The sequence below is a fragment of the Haliotis rufescens genome, unplaced genomic scaffold (genome assembly GCF_023055435.1).
Source record: "Haliotis rufescens isolate VD_foot unplaced genomic scaffold, xgHalRufe1.0.p SCAF_6, whole genome shotgun sequence".
Classification (NCBI taxonomy): Eukaryota; Metazoa; Mollusca; class Gastropoda; order Lepetellida; family Haliotidae; genus Haliotis; species Haliotis rufescens.
In genome coordinates this window covers 32,913,124-32,934,650 of record NW_025964334.1, presented here as the reverse complement: position 1 = coordinate 32,934,650, position 21,527 = coordinate 32,913,124, and the positions used below count along the sequence as shown (strand labels likewise).

The 21,527-nt window shown below is 37.1% G+C and overlaps 2 protein-coding genes across 7 annotated transcripts in view; one reads left to right on the top strand and one right to left on the bottom strand.

The window, feature by feature from the left end:
• The window catches only part of LOC124115057 (myelin regulatory factor-like), a 92,734-nt gene extending 87,245 nt beyond the window's left edge, over positions 1 to 5,489 (top strand). For all 5 annotated transcript variants that reach the window (XM_048385647.1, XM_048385649.1, XM_048385646.1 and 2 more), the window contains 3 exons: positions 40 to 142; positions 809 to 883; positions 1,337 to 5,489. In XM_048385647.1, coding sequence (XP_048241604.1) covers positions 40 to 142; positions 809 to 883; positions 1,337 to 1,438 — 280 coding nt within the window. In that variant the 3' untranslated portion in view covers positions 1,439 to 5,489. The remainder of the gene's footprint in view (positions 1 to 39; positions 143 to 808; positions 884 to 1,336) is intronic.
• Positions 5,490 to 7,528: 2,039 nt separating this feature from the next.
• LOC124115059 (transmembrane protein 183-like) lies at positions 7,529 to 21,491 on the bottom strand. 2 transcript variants are annotated; one of them, XM_046475888.2, is made up of 5 exons: positions 21,298 to 21,489; positions 20,003 to 20,095; positions 17,078 to 17,209; positions 15,270 to 15,483; positions 7,529 to 12,619 (listed from the first exon to the last, which is right to left on the bottom strand). In XM_046475888.2, the coding sequence occupies exons 1-5, from the start codon at positions 21,356 to 21,358 to the stop codon at positions 12,037 to 12,039; spliced, it is 1,083 nt and encodes a 360-aa protein (XP_046331844.1). In that variant the 5' UTR covers positions 21,359 to 21,489; the 3' UTR covers positions 7,529 to 12,036. The 2 variants fall into 2 exon arrangements, with proteins under 2 accessions (XP_046331844.1, XP_046331845.1); XM_046475889.2 differs by lacking the exon at positions 20,003 to 20,095 and having other exon boundaries at positions 21,298 to 21,491.
• Positions 21,492 to 21,527: the final 36 nt, after the last annotated feature.

Sequence of the window (21,527 nt, the reverse complement as noted above, 5' to 3'; positions counted from 1 at the left end):
GACCTCGGAACATTTAACACTGTGTTTGTGTGTATTCAGGACGGACCGACCTGTTCTGGTTGCCTTCTGCAATGACTCCTTCACCCCATCATGTCTTGAAGCCAGCTCCGGTAGGGTCTCGGATAAGGGATACAAACTTACGGTATGATTTGTTTGTTTGTTTGTTTGTTGTTAAACGCCGCCAGCTACATGTTGTCAGCCTGTAAAAAGTCGAGTTGTACCAAACAATTCATTAATTGATATTGTGAGTGAGTAAGTGAGTTGGGTTTTACGCCGCTTTTAACAATATTCCAGTTATATTGCGGCACATCAGCTTAATGTGGGAGGAAAGCCTGAAATGATGCAGATCTCAGATGTTTACCAGTTTGGTGAAACCCACGAGCACAGGTATGGTGCTGACAAATCTAGAAACATAATTGGGGCGAACCGGGATTCGAACCCACAATGATAGGTTTCTGGCGTGCCCAATGGAGGCAACTCTGCACAGCGAATCGCGGCGCCTTAGACGACTGGGCCACCCGTGCTCCCAACTGATATTGTGAGCATTGATCCACACAGTTGGGGAACGATGTCACGCAGTTGACCAAGTCACAGAGCCTAAGCAACCGATACATTCAGTCACCTGACTCACCTCATACAACAACCATAGGTTGCTGGGGACCAATTCTAAGCCGGAATCGGGGGAGTCATTGGTGTTTTTTTATCACCATGAAGAAAATTGTTTCAAACAGAATGTTTTGTGAATACCTTTTCTTGCAAACTACCCAAGGGAGATAACCTTCCTTCACCTTCCATTTTTGTATTTCAGAGCACAAATGCTGAGTTTGACCTGACCATCGGTCTCCATTACACAAGCACCTACAAGTTCAGAATCAGCCCTGACGTAAGTGGCTGCTCAGTTTGACCTGTAACAATTGTATAAAATGTAAAGTTGATATTCATGAGTTCAATATCTTTCTATTAGAGCTTGTTTACTGGAAAACAGTTTCATTTTCCACATCTTCATGCTTCATTCATAAATACATTTTTTGGCATATGGGGTAAAAAAAGAACTTCCTTCCTCAAAATGCCCTCAATGTTTAAATAACAGTACAACAGTGGGGTTTGAAGATAAACCGCAATAATTTTCTTTCATGAATTTATTGCCATAATGTGTGTTATTTCAAAATTTCAGTTTTTTTAAATTTTAGATGCCAAGATATTTAAACTAATGAAGCCCATTTACAGTCTAGCTCTTTGATTTTTCTTTTAAATAAATGAGGTTTGAGCTACATGCTTAAATAATGCACTCTTAAATATATGGATGATATATTCATTTTGAATTTTTTATTTGCAGAATAATCTAAACATCTGTTCTCTGACTGCAAACAACCCAGATGTGTATGAATATAACTTGACATTCAAGAGACAACTATGCGCCGAGAATCAAGAAAGTTAAAGGTTGTATATAACGATGTGCGTTGTGCACACAGCAGTAACACTGTCGTCAGTGTTCCAGACACACCTGGATAAACTCTGTCCAGGACACTCAGGGTTCATCTTGCTAGGACTTAGATCCACACAAGGATCTGTTACTGAACCATGGATCCGTTACTTAGACATAGATCTGGCATTGTTACATGAATCCGGCATTGTCATAAGGATCCAACTGAGAAACGTGGATCCATTATTAAGACAAGGCTTCAAGATGAAGTGGATCCATGGATACATTGTTGATACATGGAGCCTGTATGAAGATGGGGAGCCAGTGCCAGTTTTCAGGGAGTGTTTAAACGGCTGTAAATACAGCTCAGACTTCATCATGTTTGACGTCATTGTTTACAATATATGAAAGGCTTTCGATTACTGTAATGTGTGTATTCATTTAGTATGTCACCACACTTAGTTAGAAACAACCTACATCCAGATCAAGCACCCAAATACTAGAGCAATGCCAAAACATATATCAAGATAATTTCAAAATGGAATCCTTTCCTTACAGGGGAGCCTTATAATTCACAATTTGTCCGTTTTCCGGCACTTACATCAATTTGTATTTTGTATATATAACAGCATACATACATGTATTTAGATATTCATGACTGTCAACAATCTCATTGTTTTGCTGTCTTTGTGTAACGATGTGTATTGCGGTTCTTTGTACAAATATGTGTTTAGTAATTCTCTGTGCAACAATGTGCTACAATGTATAAGGTTTCACCTCATCGTGTGCTATTTCCATATATAAACCACTCCCAGACCCTGATTGTAGGATGTGCATTGGTGAGTATTTATCACGGTGAATATTTTGCCAAGGAGGGAGTTATAGTCTTGTGAATGTTGAATTTGTTTTTTTTGTTATGTTATGAATAGCAATATTTGTGATCTCCTTTTGTGTATAAATCTTTCAACTTTGTTATCTGTATCATCACATATAAACTGCTTTTATGGCCACATATTAGGGTGTAGTCTCGGGAACAATGGATGGGATGTAGTTATTCTTACACATGTTTTTGGCTAGGTACCGAACACAACCATCTCATTCCATTACAGTTTGCGTCAAAGTATTTTTACAAATATTGGAAAATAATTTCTTCATGGACAAATTGTCGTGTTTGTAAATATCCCGTTATCCATGATGCTTGTTTCTACTGATGTCACAACTGCATGATGTTTCTCATGTAATCATTGTCCACGGAAGGTTTAAGATATTTTAGATACTTGTCCCTCCTTTGTACGCATGGGTGGATACAGAGGGGGGGGGTGCACAAACCCCCTTTTTATTTCGAAAAAAATCTTTATTTCTGTATAAATTACCACCAAAGACAATAAATAGATCTTAATTGTGCACCCCCCCTTTTCAAAAAAGATGTATCCACCTATGGTACGTATAAAGATTTGAACATTTCTTGCTTCCCTGATGCTGTCATAGTCATTATATATGTATAAACTGCATAAAATAAATTTCATGTTTTCTTGTAAATTTTCAGTATATGCCAAAATGTGTGCAATTCATATTTTCATATTGCATCATAGCAGAGTTGGGGGTAGTAGCAGGTTAGGAATAAAATATTTCACTTTCTATATTAACAATAGTTTAAGAATATTACAATAAACTTGCCAAAGTATGGAATAAAAACATCCGAAAATAAATTTTATCAAATAAAACATCTATTGCTGATAGTTGTCTAGAAGATAGTATCAGTCATTTTGTCAACGAGTGTATGAATACCATAAGATGTCTTATTATAATCATAATATTTTGGTCAAGTTGAATCAATTCTATTCAATTAAATTGTGGTACATTGTGAAGAATATTTCCTCAATCACATTCCTGATAAGATTTACATGTTATAAATTTTAAATTTTTAAACAGATTTCATTCCAAAGTACAACAATGTCAAGTTGTAATACAAATTGTGATATTATTTTTGTATTTCAATTAGTGAATCCTGTCTATTGATATAGTTATTGTTAATCATTTGATTTGTGAATTTCAAACTGTAAATAGCCATATTATGTCTTACCAAATGGCATCTTATCCCTGGTGTTATGCTAGTACATTGTATTCCTTCATTAGGAATATTGTGTTGTATATATTCATTTATCACATAGCAAGATGTAGCTCAGTCTGAATCTCATGAACATTGGAAATCAAATGGTATTAATGACATACACAAAACTACTAATGACTAGCATTGCATTTCTTTACTAAAAAATGATCCACTCTTTGGCAAAGCAACTGCCTAATAAAAAATTTAAGACAGTTTGTCGTAATTCTTGACTGCAATAATCTTGAGATTAAGACCCGAATTAGTAAATATACTGAAGAAAAAAAGTTAGGGATCATAAATATATTTTGGATATTTTTATGTGCTTAGTCTTCACAACGACAAAAATATCCCAAAAAATATTCATGAAATATATGATCCCTTACTTGTTTTTGTTCAGTGTACATAAAGTTAGACTCAACAGATACTCCCAGAGAGAAATAAGCATATTTTGTTTATTGCAACATTGTAGGTACAAATACTCTTTATTATGACGTTTTCCCTATGTTGAGATTATGTTTTTTACGGAAACAAACTGGCGGAAAGAACAAAGCGATGTTGATCATTTTTTTTGTTTCATTTGTTATAACATGGTTCTCTGTATTGTCTTTATTTATTGTAAAGACTCAAGACTCAAGACTCGAAATTATGTTTGGAAATTCACTGTTGGTACGAGTGTGTTTAAATTTGAATGAAGTCATGAAAATGCTAATGTGATTCAGAGTACAAGTTAAACATTATGTTGGTAAATGTTATTTTTCAAATATTAGAATAATTCCATTTATATAATATTGAAATATGTGTGCAAGTTGTTTACAGTTAACATGTGTACATAAATAATGTTTATTTTAAGTTGTATTATGACAGATTATGAATCATGATCATTTCAATAATTGTAGTTTTATGTGGAAATTGGGAATAATTTCATATTATTTACAGACAGTGACTGATACATAATGCTGCACAACCTTTGATAAGGATATTCTCAGTGGCTACGTGGCCATGGTGAAGTTTTGCTTGGAGTGGTCACACGAATAGTATTTAGAACTGACAAATTTCAGCATCATTTCAGCAGATTCTGTAGATCATGGTAAAAATAAACAGCGTTTCTGTAAATTGATGTTCTCTGAGTTTTGTAATGGTTTGAAATATGCAATAGCCTTATCAGATGTTGAGAAGTATATTTCAAACATTTTGTCTCTTCAGTGACAGCTCTGTTAATATATCAATGATCAACCGACTTAGAAATACAATGTGCATTCATCACTTTGTATCTCATGCTTTCTTCAATACTCAGTCTTATACATGTTGTATTCTTTAACCATTATTGGGAGCATTTGTATTTGAAATTTGTGTATATATTTCAAATTCTCAAGTCCAAGATGCTGAAGAAAATGCACGTTTAATTTTTTTAATGAGAAGTTTTTGCGAAGTTTAGTCCACACCACCTGATTAAGTCCTGTTACTTATGTTATCTTTTATTATCAGACATTATTGAGAAATTTCTTAACCAATTGAAAAATTTGATTCCGTCAGTGGTAAATATTTGTCTGAGAATGCAATCGGCTCAGAGAGAAAATATGTGAAAATGTTCATCAGATGTTCTCACGTAAATGTCAAGTAGTCCTTCAAGGAAGATCTTTTTACACCTCTGCTTATGTAGTCAGATAATTTGTCATTGGTCGTTTCTACGCATTCCTGTGTTACCAAGGTACATTTTTCGACTGCTTTTTGTGCTCTTTGCAGATGAATATCAAAACACAGCAGTTATTTGTCATCTTCAGTGTAAAAAAGCAACACCATTCCACATTTTCATAAATACAACACATTCCAAATGAATAAGATGTGTGTGTACATAGAACAAAGAATGGCTGCTACTCGTCTGATACAGAGTTGTCTCCCTTTGTACATGCATTCTGTACCCAGTGACACGACCCCAATAAACATGTCTTAAAATCACTCTGGTCATATGTTGTTCATTTATGCATTATGATTCTTAATAAGGAGATAAACATTGGGTCTTATCAGATTTTGGGGGTATTATTGCGTATTTGATACCCAGAAATTTCCAGACATCATGCTCCATATGCTCCTGTGAGAACTGAACCCGCCTGTTTAGCAGTGACAAAACAGGTAACAAAAACAACTACACCAATTACACTTAGTATTGTATTAGTGTAGTATGCATTTTGCCCATATCCATTTTTTTTAATTTGAGATTCACAACAAAAGAAATTATATCAAGAAAGTATTCATACGCAGTGAAAAGTCTGAAAGATTTCAAGGATTCAATCCTGGCTGATCTTTATTCAGAGTATTTAGTATTTTCTAAATTTAGTATTTTAACAAACACATAGGATTTAATCTAACTTTCCAATGAAGAAAAGAAGAAGGTAGGTGTGCATTCATTTGCGCCAGCTGCACCTGTAAACTCATGTACCAAATTCACACTTTAGATGCATGCAGGGAAAATACTAACTCTGGCCAGTTTCTCGTATAATTTATAGCATTGAACTTTTTTGTAATATCTTTACCACATGGATAAACATTTATCTAAAGAACATGATTTCTGAAGTATAGTGTGCTAATTTAAAAACGATTTCATTTACATACTTCCCATAATTTCTAACGGGCAGTAAAATCCTGAGTGTGACATGCAGAGCTAGGACTTCTTGAAACAAGGTTACAATGCAGAGACATCGTAGTTCAAAGACTGTTGTAGAGCTTGTCTCATTCACTTCAGCCATAACCAATACACAACCTGTTGTAAAAAAGGATGGAATTCACATTTTGTTCGTAACTTATTCGTCTTTGATTAGTTGATTTTAGTCAATGATTCTCAAACTCATACCAGCAGATATAGCGAATCAGATTGCAGCACACTCGCATTTATTTTACAAAGATTAGTGATACTCTGTGGTAAGGGACGGTCGGGTAGCCTAGTGGTTAAAGCGTTCGCTCGTCACGCCGATGAGCCTGAAGCCAATTTCTGGTTTTCCCCCGCCGTGATATTGCTGGAATATTGCTAAAAGCGGCGTTAAACCAAACTCACTCACTACTGTGGTAAGAGGCGACTAATGGGATCGGGTGGCCAGGCTTGCTGACTTGGTTGATGCATGTCATTGATCCCAATTGCCTGGTCCAGACTTGATTATTTACAGACCGCCGTCATATAGCTGGAATATTGCTGAGTTTGGCGTTAAACAACAAACAAACCAACTGATACTCGTGTGTTGGAGGTGTGAAGGTCATTAGGAAATTTCAGAGACTTTTAAATTTTTTTTTAAAAATACATGGACCCACAAGATACTGGTTTTATTACTGTGAGAGCATTTGTTGTTTGTAAGTGAGAAAATGTTGTGTTACACTGCAGTCCAGCTGTATCACTGCATCCTCTAATTAACAGATTCTGGACCAGGCAAACCAGTCGTTAAATACGAGCAATTATTCAAGTCAAAGAAAGATAATAGCTGAATTTCGGAGCTGTCGAAATTCTTGTTTCTATTCCTAGGTTTAGGTGGATACGATGCCATTTTGACAGACGACCGGAAGTAACGCGTACGTGTTTACGTCAAGGAATTGTGGGAAATATTTAGGGGAGACACCGAATTTAATGACAGCTTAATGAAGACACTTACATTAAGGCATCATTAGATAATGATATGCTAATAAACGTTTGATACAACCGATTTTAATGATGCCATTAACTAATGGTGCATTAAGCATTTAATGTATCATTAGGGTTTAATGTAGCCATTAGTTAATGAGGCTTTGATACAACCGGGTCCTGGCTATTACTCCTAGACCACCCGACCCAATTTTGTTGCTTCTTAATATGGGATTGCAGCACACACTCACATTCTATTTCAATGAGTGAGTGAATTTGGTTTAACACTGCTTTATACAGTATCCTAGTCATATCACGGCATGACAGCTTAATGAGGGAGGAAAGCCCTCTATTTCATAATATTGTCTGGAGTAAAGACAAAGTCAAGATGTTTAACAAGATGTCTTTTATTCCCATTGAAACATCGTTGTTCTGTTGAACAAACAAAACAAACAAGTGACTTGTTAGTTGTAAGCATTGCCATCAGGTTGACCTGCCTACATACAATTGGACAATATTTTAACGATTTCAGATGAGACTGTTCAACTCACAGCCATCTAATTCTGTAATAAAACAAACAATTACAAATATTTGCTTAAAATCAAACCTGATGATTACAAAATGTCTATCAGTTATATCTGTCACTTTTTCCCCCTATGTTTCATGTGGATCAACATTTTGTTCAGCTTGTTTCATTGTCTGGCTCATCATTGGGGCTGTGTATCCGCAAAAAATTGTCTTAAAATATAGGTACCGATAAAATGCATCATGAACTTAAACTTTCCGATCCGGCGTATGTTACCCCTACCCATGTATCGATTTACATTTGAGGTATTTATCGATTTTTCAAAATGTTATATTTACAAAGATTTTCAATTACCAGGGACCACTTGCACAAAGTGATCTTAGCGCTAAGACTATTGTAAGCCTATGTTAAAGTATGGGCGTTACGATCATCTTAGCGCTAAGACTATTGTAAGCCTATGTTAAAGTATGGGTGTTATGATCATCTTAGCGCTAAGATTGCTTTGTGCAAGTGGGCCCTGGTCTCATAATTAGGGCTTGAATTCCTTGGCACCTATCTTAAAACAAAACACTAAAACTGATTGCATAACACTTAAAGAACTAATCTTAAATAACCAGTCTTTGGAGTTAAACTGGTTGACTCTTATTAGCCAGGCCACTTGGAACATGGAGAAGTACCCACAAAGACAGTGCAAATTAATTATTGCGATAGTGTTGTATCTTGCCTCAGGTATCATCATATGTATCGATACACAAGGTAGGCGTATCATGATACCCCTTATAACCGTATTACTAATTGATTAACTTCTACTTGAAAAATAGGGGAAAATCGTTCAGAAGGAAGGTCTCATTTTAATCTCATGACTGGAGCAATATAGATTCATTTTTCATTTTTGACCAGTTCACGCCATTTTTTAGCTTTATTTCTGAAATATTTGGATTTTTTCTGTGGAAGTATGAGAAACTGCATATATTTCAGTACGTGGAAAAAATTTCTGTTTTCGAAGAGTAGTCATTAAAACAGTAAACAGAAATTTCTCTTCGTATTACTGTGCCAGTTAACGTGCACCTCTTCAGTCAAACAAATTACACTTTATACAGGTTCTGGCATTACATTCATTTATTTTATTCGTCATAATGAATAACAGAACAAGCAAAAGTAAAACAAGTTGCAATTACGTTCATGCTATTAATACCATTTTCACTAGAGAAAACAATCAAATGGATTAAGAATGGCACACATTTTGTCTGGATCTAGTTTGAAATATTCAATAATAATAGAACAATCAATATTTTTGACTGCTTGAAAAGGAGGGTGGGGTGGGGTTGTTGGGTTGTTTGAGACAGAATATTATTTTTCACAACATCTAGACGCGCTATTGATGGTATCTGACCTTCACCTCAGACTTTTCCTATGTACCCCTAACTGAGAAGACTACGATCACCAAGTGTTCTCTCCAGAACATTTTGGCTCAATACCTTGTATGATTCCTTGTATAAATGTATTTTCCTACCTCACACAAATATGGCTTTGCATTTCTTTTTTTGAAGAGTATATTTGTTTTTACATCCTGAGGACATTTTGTTCTTCCATCAATTTTGGGGAACAGAATATCCACTTCCCCCAAGTATCACACGGTCATCCCCTTACCATTACAACATCCTGATTACTGTGATGGACAGCATGATGTACCCATGAGAGGTACAGAACATACAATTCCTGCAAAACGAAAGGAACACCTCAACCACTAGGCTACTCACACATCTTAACGAAAAGGAAAGCAGTCAATAGATTCATACCCCTTTCTCAGAACATTGAATAGATCATTCAATAGAAAGTCAACTCTACACTTGCACTTTTGATGTGAATTTCTGTCACTCAAGGTAAATATGGTAGGTCAAGGTCCCTCTCTTCTGAAGATTGCATGTAAAGGGGGTGAACAATTCACTCAATCTTAAAGATGTACACTGACCCTCTTAATCCGGAGGGGGCACGGGTGGCCCGGTCGTCTAAGGTGCAGCGATTTGCTGTGCACAGTTGCGTCCCATGGACACGCCAGAAACCTATGATTGTGTGTTTGAATCCCGGTTCGCCCCGATTATGTTTCTAGGTTTGTCAGCACCATACCCGTGCTCGTGGGTTTCACTGAAGTGGTAAACGTCTGAGACCTGCATCACTTCGGGCTTTCCTCTCAGATTAAGCTGACACACCACGATATAACTGGAATACTGTTAAAAGGGGCGGTAAACCCAACTCACTCACTCTTAATCCAGATGAGACCACTTTAGAGATGTACACTTAACCTTGTTAATCCAGACAATCCCATCTTAAAGATGTACACTTAACCTTGTTAATCCAGACAATCCCATCTTTAAGATGTACACTTAACCTTGTTAATCCAGACGATCCCATCTTAAAGAAGTACACTTAACCTTGTTAATCCACACGATACCATCTTTAAAGATGTACATTTAACCGTGTTAATCCAGACAATCCCATCTTAAAGATGTACACTTAACCTTGTTAATCCAGAATAATGGTTATGGTGTAATGTCCTTATTATTCAACGTAATAAGCGCCCATGGCGATATTTGCTAATATATTGGCTAGTAAACAATCCCAATTATCACCCCTTCCGATTGATCAATGTACACAAGACTTATTTATTTGTGCATAATACGCACTCGTGTGTTTTATGCACCCTTGATTATGGGCAATTAAATTCTGGAAAATATATCTGTAGTACATAAACATTTCAGGCTGTCAGCATAAACCACGAAAATTTATCTTTCAACTCAACTTTTACTCACCCAAACAATATTCTAATAAGAACCACCTATTTCTAATTTTGTGAGCGCCGAGGGCGCTCATTACATCGAATACGGTATAACCCAAACGCTACCATTTCTTTTTTATGATTTTCTTTTACAAAAGTTTCTCGAAATATAATGAGTAACAATGGTCAACAATCAGACATTATAGCCATAGCTGTAATATTCCTCTAAAACTAATTATGTCCCACTTACCAACTGAAGAATAAAGATTTATAGGGCAAACGAGACATTAACCCCACACCAACCTACACAAACATTATATCCTTTAAAATGACATTAGTTTGAATTGGTCTGACCATGTCCACGCTCACTTACAAAGATGGAGAGTCACACAAAAAGTTTCATAATGTAAGTTTGAGCAAAGAGAAAAAATAAAAAATGAAAAAATATGTATATTAATACAAATATACCATTTCTTGATAAAAGTGATTACTGATATGTCAGAAGGACACCTACCTTATCTCAAAGACAGAATGGAATGACTACATGATCAATATGAAATCTAGCTATGCATGTTTTCTGATTGTTTTCATTGAGTACATTGTATTTGTTCCATATGATTTGATTGTTTGGTCTGTTGTTTAACGCCGCACTCAGCAATATTCCAGCTTTACGATGGCGGTCTGTAAATAATCGAGGCTGGACAAGACAATCCAGTGATTGATATCATGAGCATCGATCCACGCAATTGGGATGGCTGCTGAGATAAAAATCGAAAAATGATTATGTAGTGGTGATTTTTTAAAGATTTAAACGAGGACTAGACTTTGGCAATTTGTCAGTTCCAGGAAGATGGATTCAAATGTTATGATTCACACTGATCTAACAGTCAGATTTTCACATATTGCAATATATTCAGGCTAGCACAGTACAGTACAAAACTGTATAAACCATGAACATTCTATATTTTTGGGTGATATTTATTTGATACTCTCTGTGACGATGATGACAAGATTCTGCCATCAATCAGAACTACTAATGTACTTATCCAATGTACATGTTGTATTTATCAATTCAAAACAAGATCGCTGTCACTTCCTCACCAGACAAATCAACAAACAAATAAACAATTGTTCTGGTCTAATCGACTCAATAAAACGCCTTTTTTGTGTGGACAAGACTACTACACCCAAATTACTTTGCATAACATCTAATAACTGAATAAGTGCTATAAATCCCCAAAATATAATTATTTTTTTGTTTAATCTTCCATAGATTATAAAGTGAAACAAAATACGACAATTATCCAATGTTTCATATAATAACCCAAAAAATAATTACAAAACCCTATCTCTATACATTGCTTTAAGAGCAATAATTTGAACCATAACAAATGTCCTGTAACTTTTTTAAATGAATGATCATATCAGTTACCATGGTAACCAGCTGAAACAGAACACAACGCAGACATATATAACAGTAAAGTGAATATCAAATAAATATGTCCTGTATTGATAAAAACTAGGTTCCCTCAATAACCACTGCTTTTAAAAACATAGTCTGTAAAAAAACCTGAACTCGGTAACCATGGTAACAAGGTCAACATGTGAAGGGATACTTTGGATCCCACCAAGGTAAAACTCGGATGTCCACAACAGGGTCAAGGTCAACGATCATCTCAGCTGAGTTAGAGTTACCTCCCTGCAAACTGGTGTCAAACAACATGCGGAGACGGTAGTATCTTATCTGTGCACTGATAGTAAGGTAAACCTTGCTCAAGACTAACCCCATGACCATTGGAATGGCAACGAAGTTTTGAACTGTCACCTGCAGGATTCGACATCCATCCTCGGTGTTGTAAAAGAGATCATTGTAGCCAGGAAGCAAGTCGTGTTTTGTTGCCATTTTTGTTGGTAGGAATGGACGAGTAGGAGTCTGTCCCTTGCTGAACTTGAAGCAGAAGTTCCACATGTTTTTCACAGGCTGGTGCCAAGACAGGTGACAGCGCTGTCCCTGTAGCTCGTGGGGCTCGTTTTCAAATGGTACGAGGGGTGTGGTCCTGCCCGCCAGCGGTCGATAGAGGTAGAACATGGAGCGGATCACGCGGGCTCGTAATCCACGGATGCGTTCTATATTGGATGGTTGAAGATCATCAGGCAGCTTCACAGACTTTTCGAAATACCTGCAAGAAAATGGGTATATTTCTGTGGGATCATTTGCAATGGATGTAAGTGAATCAATGTTGTATAAGGCGACATTTTTTTTTTAAATTGTTTACGGATGTGCCACTCTTTCAAAGTCCAAATGTTGAAAAAAAGGGTTCAAATTACTCCTTTTTTTATTACTGCCAAACTTTGCTTTATAAATGCCCAAAAAGTTCAACAAAAAGATTTCGTTTCATCCAGTGTAAAGCAAAGGGAAGTCACTCTGATCCCTCATACCATCAAAAGCCTGTCAACACAAAGCGCAGTGGTGAACAGTTTAATCGTTGCCCATGCTGCCAAAATGATGGCATCTTTTATGCATTCCACCAGGACATGAATATTGTTATATTGTCATTTGTACAAATGCTATGTGCCAGGATCATAATAAAATGTTCTTGAAAATTGAGTTGTGTTACGAGAGTTTTTTTTTCTTTAAATTTGCCTCACATTTGAAATGAGTTTGAAATCTGTAAACCAAGAAATAAAAAAAATGTCGCCTAGAGTTGCAGTCAGCAATATTCAGCACTGCTGCCTGTAAATGATCATGTTTGAACCTGACAAACCTGTGATTCACAAAATGAGAAACAATCCACTAACTGAGGTACGCTGACACTATCAGTCTCTTGTACAGACCCCAGGGCATATATTTAACAAAACAATCACCAACCATTCCTTTCCTTGACACTCATGGGTTCCCTCATAGAAATAGTCATCTTTAACCTCATACATAACTTCAGAGGTCATGTTCTAATACACTATCAACCAAGTCACTGCATCTAACCACCTTGTCCATTTAGTCGCCTCGATTGACAAGAACAGTTTGCTTGGGATCAAATTTAACCCAGAATCATACTGATGATTGGCAACTTGAAGATGAGATGGGCCCTGATATCAAATTTTTTAACCCCTCATCCACCAGGTTGGGAAAACCTGACTAGTTACCTGCTGACATTGAGTGAGTGAGTGAGTATGGTTCAACGCCCCTTTTAGCAATATTCCAGCAATATTACGGCGGGGGACACCAAAAATGGGCTTCACATATTGTACCCATGTTGAGAATTGAACCCGGGTCTTCGGCATCATGAGCGAATGCTTTAACCACTAGGCTACCCGACCGCCCCACCTGCTGACTTTGAATGTGTTCACATTGAAGTATCTACAAACTGGTTTACTGCACATTACTTCTTGTGAGAACACTGGCTTTGAACTTTCATCATCAGAAAAAAAACACAATTCCCAACAGTATAAAATAACTATACTACTCAAATCAAGTTAAACATGTTAAAGGCCACCCACGATGTGAAGGCTGAGCACTGCAACACCCACCAGTCATGACACATTAACTATAGCCATATGAAAACACTGGGTGTTCTTTAAATTCTTATACTACTTAAAGGTTGCTAAGGATCACCACTTTAAAAGGTAATACTTCAAATTATGTGTTTCTGTTGAAATAGCCAAAGACAATATTGTGTGAAGACTGTTGTCATGTGCCGCACAATGCCAACAAAAACCTATCATCTGTCAAAATGAGAGTATCTGACCAAAACGAAACATAAACATCATAAAAAAAATGCACTGTCCAAAAATACAACTCTCAGAAATGCGTATGTGACCCATGTGATGAGATCATAGCCTAGCATCAACGTCACATGCTCCCAATTAAGTATCTGGGTGGTTGCCAAGGGAAGATAAGAGCATTGCCGAGTTCCTGTAGAGTTGCCAGGACAGGGCATCATGAGAGGGTGATCTGCAGCTCGTTCCACATGTGTTCTATAGGGTTGAGGTCTGGTGACCAGACTGGCCACTCCATGCTGACATTGCTCCTTCTCTAAGTAGGCATTAAACACCGTGGCACAATGAGGTAATGCGTTATCATCCATGAGCATCAAGTCCGGACCGACTGCACAAGCATTTGGTCACATACATACATACATACATACATACATACATACATACACACACACACACACACACACACACACACACACACACACACACACACACACACACACACACACACACACACACACACACACCACACACACACACACACACACACACACACACACACATACATACATACATATCCCTTTCGTGCACACTTGACATCTTGCCCGCTGTAGGACGCCGTAGATCGGTTCTTCTAAGCTCTACTGATCCCACCCCAAATCATGATTAAGCCCTCACCATAGCAGACATGTTCGGCTACATTGGAATTCTGAAATCTATCTGAGTTTCTCCTTGTCTGGAGCTCTGTGCATGTAGTTGTTGCAATCTTCAGCTTGATTTGTGTATTTAACGCCGCACTATAACGGAGTCAGATCCAAATCATGCAGTGATTTACATCCCTAGCATCGATCCACGCACTTGGGACACAATGATGTGATCCTTAGCAAAGTTTGACAACCCAAACAACCCTATATGTTTATTTTCAGTCTCTCCATGGGAGATTCAAACACACCCTGACAACATTTCTAGCTCCCAATATGTTGTAACAAGGAATTAAATCAGTCTTGCCTTTGAATGACATATAAATCTTTTTTGAACACAGAATCAACTGGTGTACTCTACATCAACTTTTGGTAATGCTCATATCTGATTGGTCAATCAGTCTTCAATGGGTACCTGAGATACATGTTCCGCCAGAAAGCGCTGGAATAGACGAGGCAACAGGCAGTGCGACAAATGGCAGCAAAGCGTCCCACATCTTCTGGATGGACATGCAAACTGAGCTGGTACCACAAATCATAAGGATAGACTATTCCTTTTTCATCTCCTTCAGACTGTGACTTGGTCTTGCGGCGGCGGCGCCTTGTTTCAACAACAGTTTCACCTTCGCCTGAAATAAACAGTTATGTAGGAGTAAAATATTAGAAATGAGATAAGTCTACGGTGGTTTTAAAAAGAGAATCTGACCCGAGTGTCTTTTGATATCAAATATATACAAGAGAGGCTTGCCAAGGAGTGATTCCACTTTTATCAACGAGTGTTGATATATTTGATATCAAAAGACATAAGGGTTAGATTTAATTAATCATCCAAAATCATGCTCCCAACTTTTTCAGTTTTACAGTAATAAGCAGTGTCTTAAATGTAAAAAGTACTGCAAACAGCTTCAGTAGCGGGGCCATTAAGGGATGTCATTTGATTGTGACGTCATGGTAACCAATGACATCACAATGGTCTGCAAAGCTGTGGGAGCCTGTTTTGGATGATAATATAGATTTGATACCTGTAAATTCGAAACATTTCAAACATTTACAGGTATCTAATCAGAGTTTGAAACCTTTTCAATTGGGCAATTACTATTGCTTTCGACAAATTTTCTCTTACATCAACAAAATTATCTAGGACAAATACATTGAAAACATAGTTCAAATTGTCATCCCAAAAGAAATGAAGAGGCCGTCGAACATACACACTAATATTAAGATGGCCTAATGTTCTATAGACAAAAGGTCCAAGCATAATGATGCAGTAGACATCATCTCACAATGTGTTCATGTTGCTGAATTCACAATACACTTTATTACTTGCCCATAAAGAGATCACCCGTTTAAAAAACATACAGCTGTATTACACATTGTGTAATACCAAAACGCATGTTTATGTACTGTCGGAACAAGTTTCACAAACAAATATTGAAAGCTTTCAACATCCCTTGGCTCATTCAACGCCATTACGTGTTAGGATGATAGATCACTGAGAGGAGCTTATGCACACAAGATGACCCCAGCAACCTTGTTGCTGGGCTGATGTCACATGAGATTGTTTCGCCGATGGATCTTGCAACACAATTCCACAAATTACGTCGGGTATTGTGACGTGATTGTAAACTTTGTGGTGCAGGGCCCCATTCCACTAGGTGATTTTACTGTAGCGTAACGACAGTCGTAAGTCTATAATAAAGTATCTGAGTTGTGATAACCTTAGCGCTACAATAACTTATGGAACGGACACCTGAATTCTAAACATGGACTGTTGTTTGGTATTAAATTAATACGTTTCAACTTTTGACATGTTTGAAGTAGTATTCTGAACTAAATTGGATTATGCCGTGGATCGTGTAGCTGTCAGCCTATTCACACTCAACAGTATAATTCTTAAAAAAAGTTATAAATGGCAAGTAATAATTAAATACTAAACTTGATCCCTTGTGAAACCAATTTTATTAAACTTGTGAAAAGTTATGGTATCTCACAAACGAAAGCGAGTCAGATACCAGAACTATTCATAAGTTTCATAAAATTGGTTTTACACGGGAGCGAGTTTAGTATTCGATATTTGTGAGTCATTGTCTGTACACCCCCATCTAAAATATATTGACACTTGCTTTATATAATCTAGGTGGGTCCCTGTTGCAAGAATATTGGGAAATATGAAAGTTATGACAGTAGCAAGTGGACGAAGAGCCCAGAATATTCATATTTTACCATTGTCCTCCACATTCTGATCCTTGTCGTCCTCTGTGGCAATGTGGAAGTCCTCCAAGTCCTTCTCAAACCAGCTCAGGTCCTCCCCCACAGTGGCCACTGTCCCTGCTGGCTCTTTCAGCAGTTGCCGTACTGTAACACAGAATGTCCATCAATGTACTGCAGATCACCATCACCATATTCATCTTGAGGTGCTTTTGCAAACATTAGAGGTGTAACGAGATGGCTGGGTTCCGATATGATATACCGCATTCGACGTAATAAACGCCCAGGGCGCTCTCAAAATTAGAATATTATTTTTGTAAAAAAAAAGTTGAGTTGAAAGATAAATTTCGTGGTTTATGCTGACAGCCTGAAATGTTTATGTACGACAGATTAATTTCCCGAATTTAATTGCCCATAATTAAGTGTGCATATAACGCAGGAGTGCGTATTATACGCGAATAAATAAGTCTTGTGTACATTAATCAATCGGAAGGGGTGCTAACTGGGATTGTTCACTAGCCAATATATTAGCAAATATCGCTGTGGGCGTTTATTAGAGCGGGGTGCTTATTACGTCGAATACGGTATATCCAGTTAATAAATCTTTCTCTGAAACACAACCCTGAAACATTTGTTGTTATATTTCAGAGCTCAAAGATTGGAAATTGTAGGGCAGAAATATATTAGCTAGAGGGCACTGTGATTTTTATGCCTTTTATGTCCAACCATGAAATACTAGACAATCTGTGTAAGCTTGTGTCTGAACACTTCACATGATTTTACACCAATATAACTTGCAATGAAAAGTATCGTGATACAGGGCTTGTAAATGTATTGTGGGCCTTGTATCATGATACAATACTGCATCACTGTATCGTTACACCACTAACAAACATGCATGAAATACTTCAAACACCAAACACAGTGTTAAAAGTTTGACGGGGTCGTGGGTCCTTGAGATCTTCATCTATGGTATTTGCATCTAGGAACCACCTACCGTAATCGACGTAATAAGCGCCCAGGGCGCTCTTAAAATTTGAAATGGGTGGCTCTTATTTGAATATTATTTTGGTGAAAAAAAGTTGAAAGATACCTTTGGTGGTTTATAGTGACAGTCTGAAATGTTTAAGTACGACAGATATATTTTTCTGAAATTGAATTGCCCATTATTAAGGGTGCATATAACACACGAGTGCGTATTGTACCCGAATTAATAAATCTTGTGAACATTGATCAATCGAAAGGGGTGCTAATTGGGATTGTTCACTAGCCAATATATTAGCAAATACCGCCGTGGGCGCTTATTAGAGCGGGCCGCTTATTACGTCGAATACGGTATATCTGTATAAGGACACCTTGACATTAATGTTTAATTTTAAAAAAACTGAAAGTGTATACATGGTACGGCACTGTCCATTATTAAACAATGTAGCCTCTTTAGCTTTCGTATCTGTATTCCTGTACAGACTGTTGTTCACTGGTGATGCTTTGAACATGGATGGACCTGATGGACAGGATTAAGCAGAAATAGCACTCTCTAAAAACAGCGTTAGAAATTGGCACTGGTCCTGTAGTCCTTGCCAAACTGGCCAATAGTTAAGGTATCCTAAGGACTAGTACAAATTTGCCATTTTTAATGGTTTTGCTACATGTTATCATTTTAAGGACCAATAAGCTAAAAATGTTAGTTTCTAACCCTGTAAAAAGAGTAAATGGCACCTTCAAAACAGGGTTAAGATTAAATAGCATTACAACTAAACATGATCATTCAAAAGTCACTTTTAATAAATAAAGCATCCTTTTTCAGTTTAAAATAATTCAACAGTAAAATAGAAGTGATCAGATACACATAGATTGGACTAACTGTCAGGGTTATTTTTAATAATGAAACTAAATAATGACTAAATATTACTTTCAGATTACCCCAGCCGCTGATGAGGCACAGGGACAAGACTATATTATATATGCATCAATTGTCAATATATACAGCCTCCATATTTCCAGGGCGTGCATTTCATAAACCTACACAACCCCGTAGATCCATTCCTGTGGTTCTCGCAGTCTCCCCACTCTATCACATAGACCTGGATCCACCCCTATAGTCTGGAAGGTAATTTAAGGTATCGACGTTTACTACAATATCTGAAAACCTATTGGACCTACTCCAGTCAAAGTTGGTATGAGATTATTAAACAGTCATACATAACTGGATATTACATTTAAAGACAATCGGTGCATGAATAAAAAATCTGTCTATTTAGCTATCACTATATTTCATCAACAACTAGACCTGTTTGTCACGGGTGGAACGAACATTCATTGAAACAGCCATCTGCATAATGCTACTCCTGCGTCACAGGGCCATATGACACAGTTGAACCAATCAACTCAACATGTTGCACATGAATCATGCACACACGTATACAGTGTTAGCATTAGGCGCTTCAACGTGCGTGATTCCTGTGCACCCTTTCGAGTTGAGTTGATTGGTTCAACTGTGTCCGATAGTTTTTCAGATATTGTAGTAAACGTCGGTATCTTAAATTACCTTCCAGACTATAGTAACAACCTGGAATAATCTTTAGATGGGGATATGTGACCAACACAGGGCACATATCCTGGCCATCAATCCCAACAAGGTACGGGTAGATACCACTGGTCATATCACATTGAACTAGCCCGCAGCTTGTTTTTGACAAGTGATCGTTTGAAAAGTAACTGGATTATGGGTGAAAACAATTCTGTCCCTATAGAATTTCACTTGTCTCAGACCAACAGACAAGTGGCCATGTCTGTCCCTGCAAGAATCTTTAAGACAGAGCAGAAACTCATCCACACACAGTGACGCTGAAACTTTTTGCTATTTGAGGATATAAAGTGTGTAAATATGTCAAAAAAAGTGTTAACACACACACACACAAAAACAAAACACAAAAATACCTTCTTTTTCAATTGCCTTGGCGGCTCCTTTCTTGACTCGAAAAGATGTCCCTCCTCCCTTGTCAGCATTTGCATAATCATTCAATGTCACATCTACAAATCAGTAAGTGGTAATCAGGCCAAAAAATGTGTTTCTTATTTCTGCCCATCAAAAAATAGGGTAAGTTGGGGTGGGTGGGGTTCAACCTGTTTCCCCCGTAAAATTGTAATTTGTAGTAGGACATAAAAAACAAGCTTATAAATGACAATTTAGTGCATATCTAATCTTTGAATTCTCCGGTTCTGTTAAGTGGAGAAATTTAAGCTTGTGGAACACAATACAGACAATATCGGGATAAAGATATGGTGCAACTCAAAAAAAGGCGGCAAACAGGGCTGCTCACTTAATCAGTGGTTCCAATTAATAGAACAAAAATATTTTTTGACATGTTTGAGGGTATTGAAGTAAAAACTTTATTACTTTATTTACTTGAGTAGTATTACAATTATTTTCAGATATCAATAAATAAAGTTAAATTGCCTGAACATTATATGTTAACAGTGTATAACTTTGAAACCAAGAATCTTGCGTTGATTTTACTGCTTGAGAGTCAGCTTTAAGTAAATTATCAGAAAGATTCTGTAGTTTTGTTTCATGAAATTTGAATGTCATATTCATGATATACGGACTTTACTTCAATTATAATGCTACCAGACAATATGAATTGAATATTCTATAACTATATATCACTGATATATAGTATAAAACCAGGTAAAAAGAAATTGTAGCCCTGTGAAACTATGTTTTTGTTCATACCACAATGTTTTGGGGGTGTCAGCTTTGATGATTAAAGATTCAAGGAAGAGAGTTGGCCTCATGGCTTCATTGTAACTATGACAAATGTAAGTTGGCAAACAATTGACACATCCTGATAAGTAAGTTTTCAAAGTTTATGAATTGGATTAATTAAAGAAACGATAGATGCTTCGAATTACCTTTAGAGGTTACCGCGGAACTGTAGCCTTCGTCCATCATTTGCACCAAACACGAGACTATTGTGAAATCTTATTTGACCCGAAAGGTCATGTTGACATGTTTGACAATGTGACAGATGTCATATACAATTAAAGTTTGTGACCATTGGCATTTGATAATAAATGTCAATATCGTTAGGACATGGAAGATCATTGGATTGCATATAGCATGAGAAACATAACCGTTATTTGTAAATAAGGTAACCGCTATTCGATGTTTATCGTGCCAGTTTGCTGCTATGTGCAATCCGGCGACTTCCACGTCTGGAAGTAAATCTTACCACTAAATGTGCTGTAAACCGCTTTCTTTTGCTGCCTCCCTTTTCTACCCACCCTAGGCATGATGCTACATTGCTGTCACCAGATTTATGCGTCATTTTTGTTGTTTCCTTTGAAGAAAATAAATAGAGAGGAAAGAAAAATTCTTGGAGGTCCGGGCGCCATATTGACAAGTGCCCGTCAGCGTCACCTGGTGGATCTTCAAATAATTACCTCCCTTTACACAGAATTA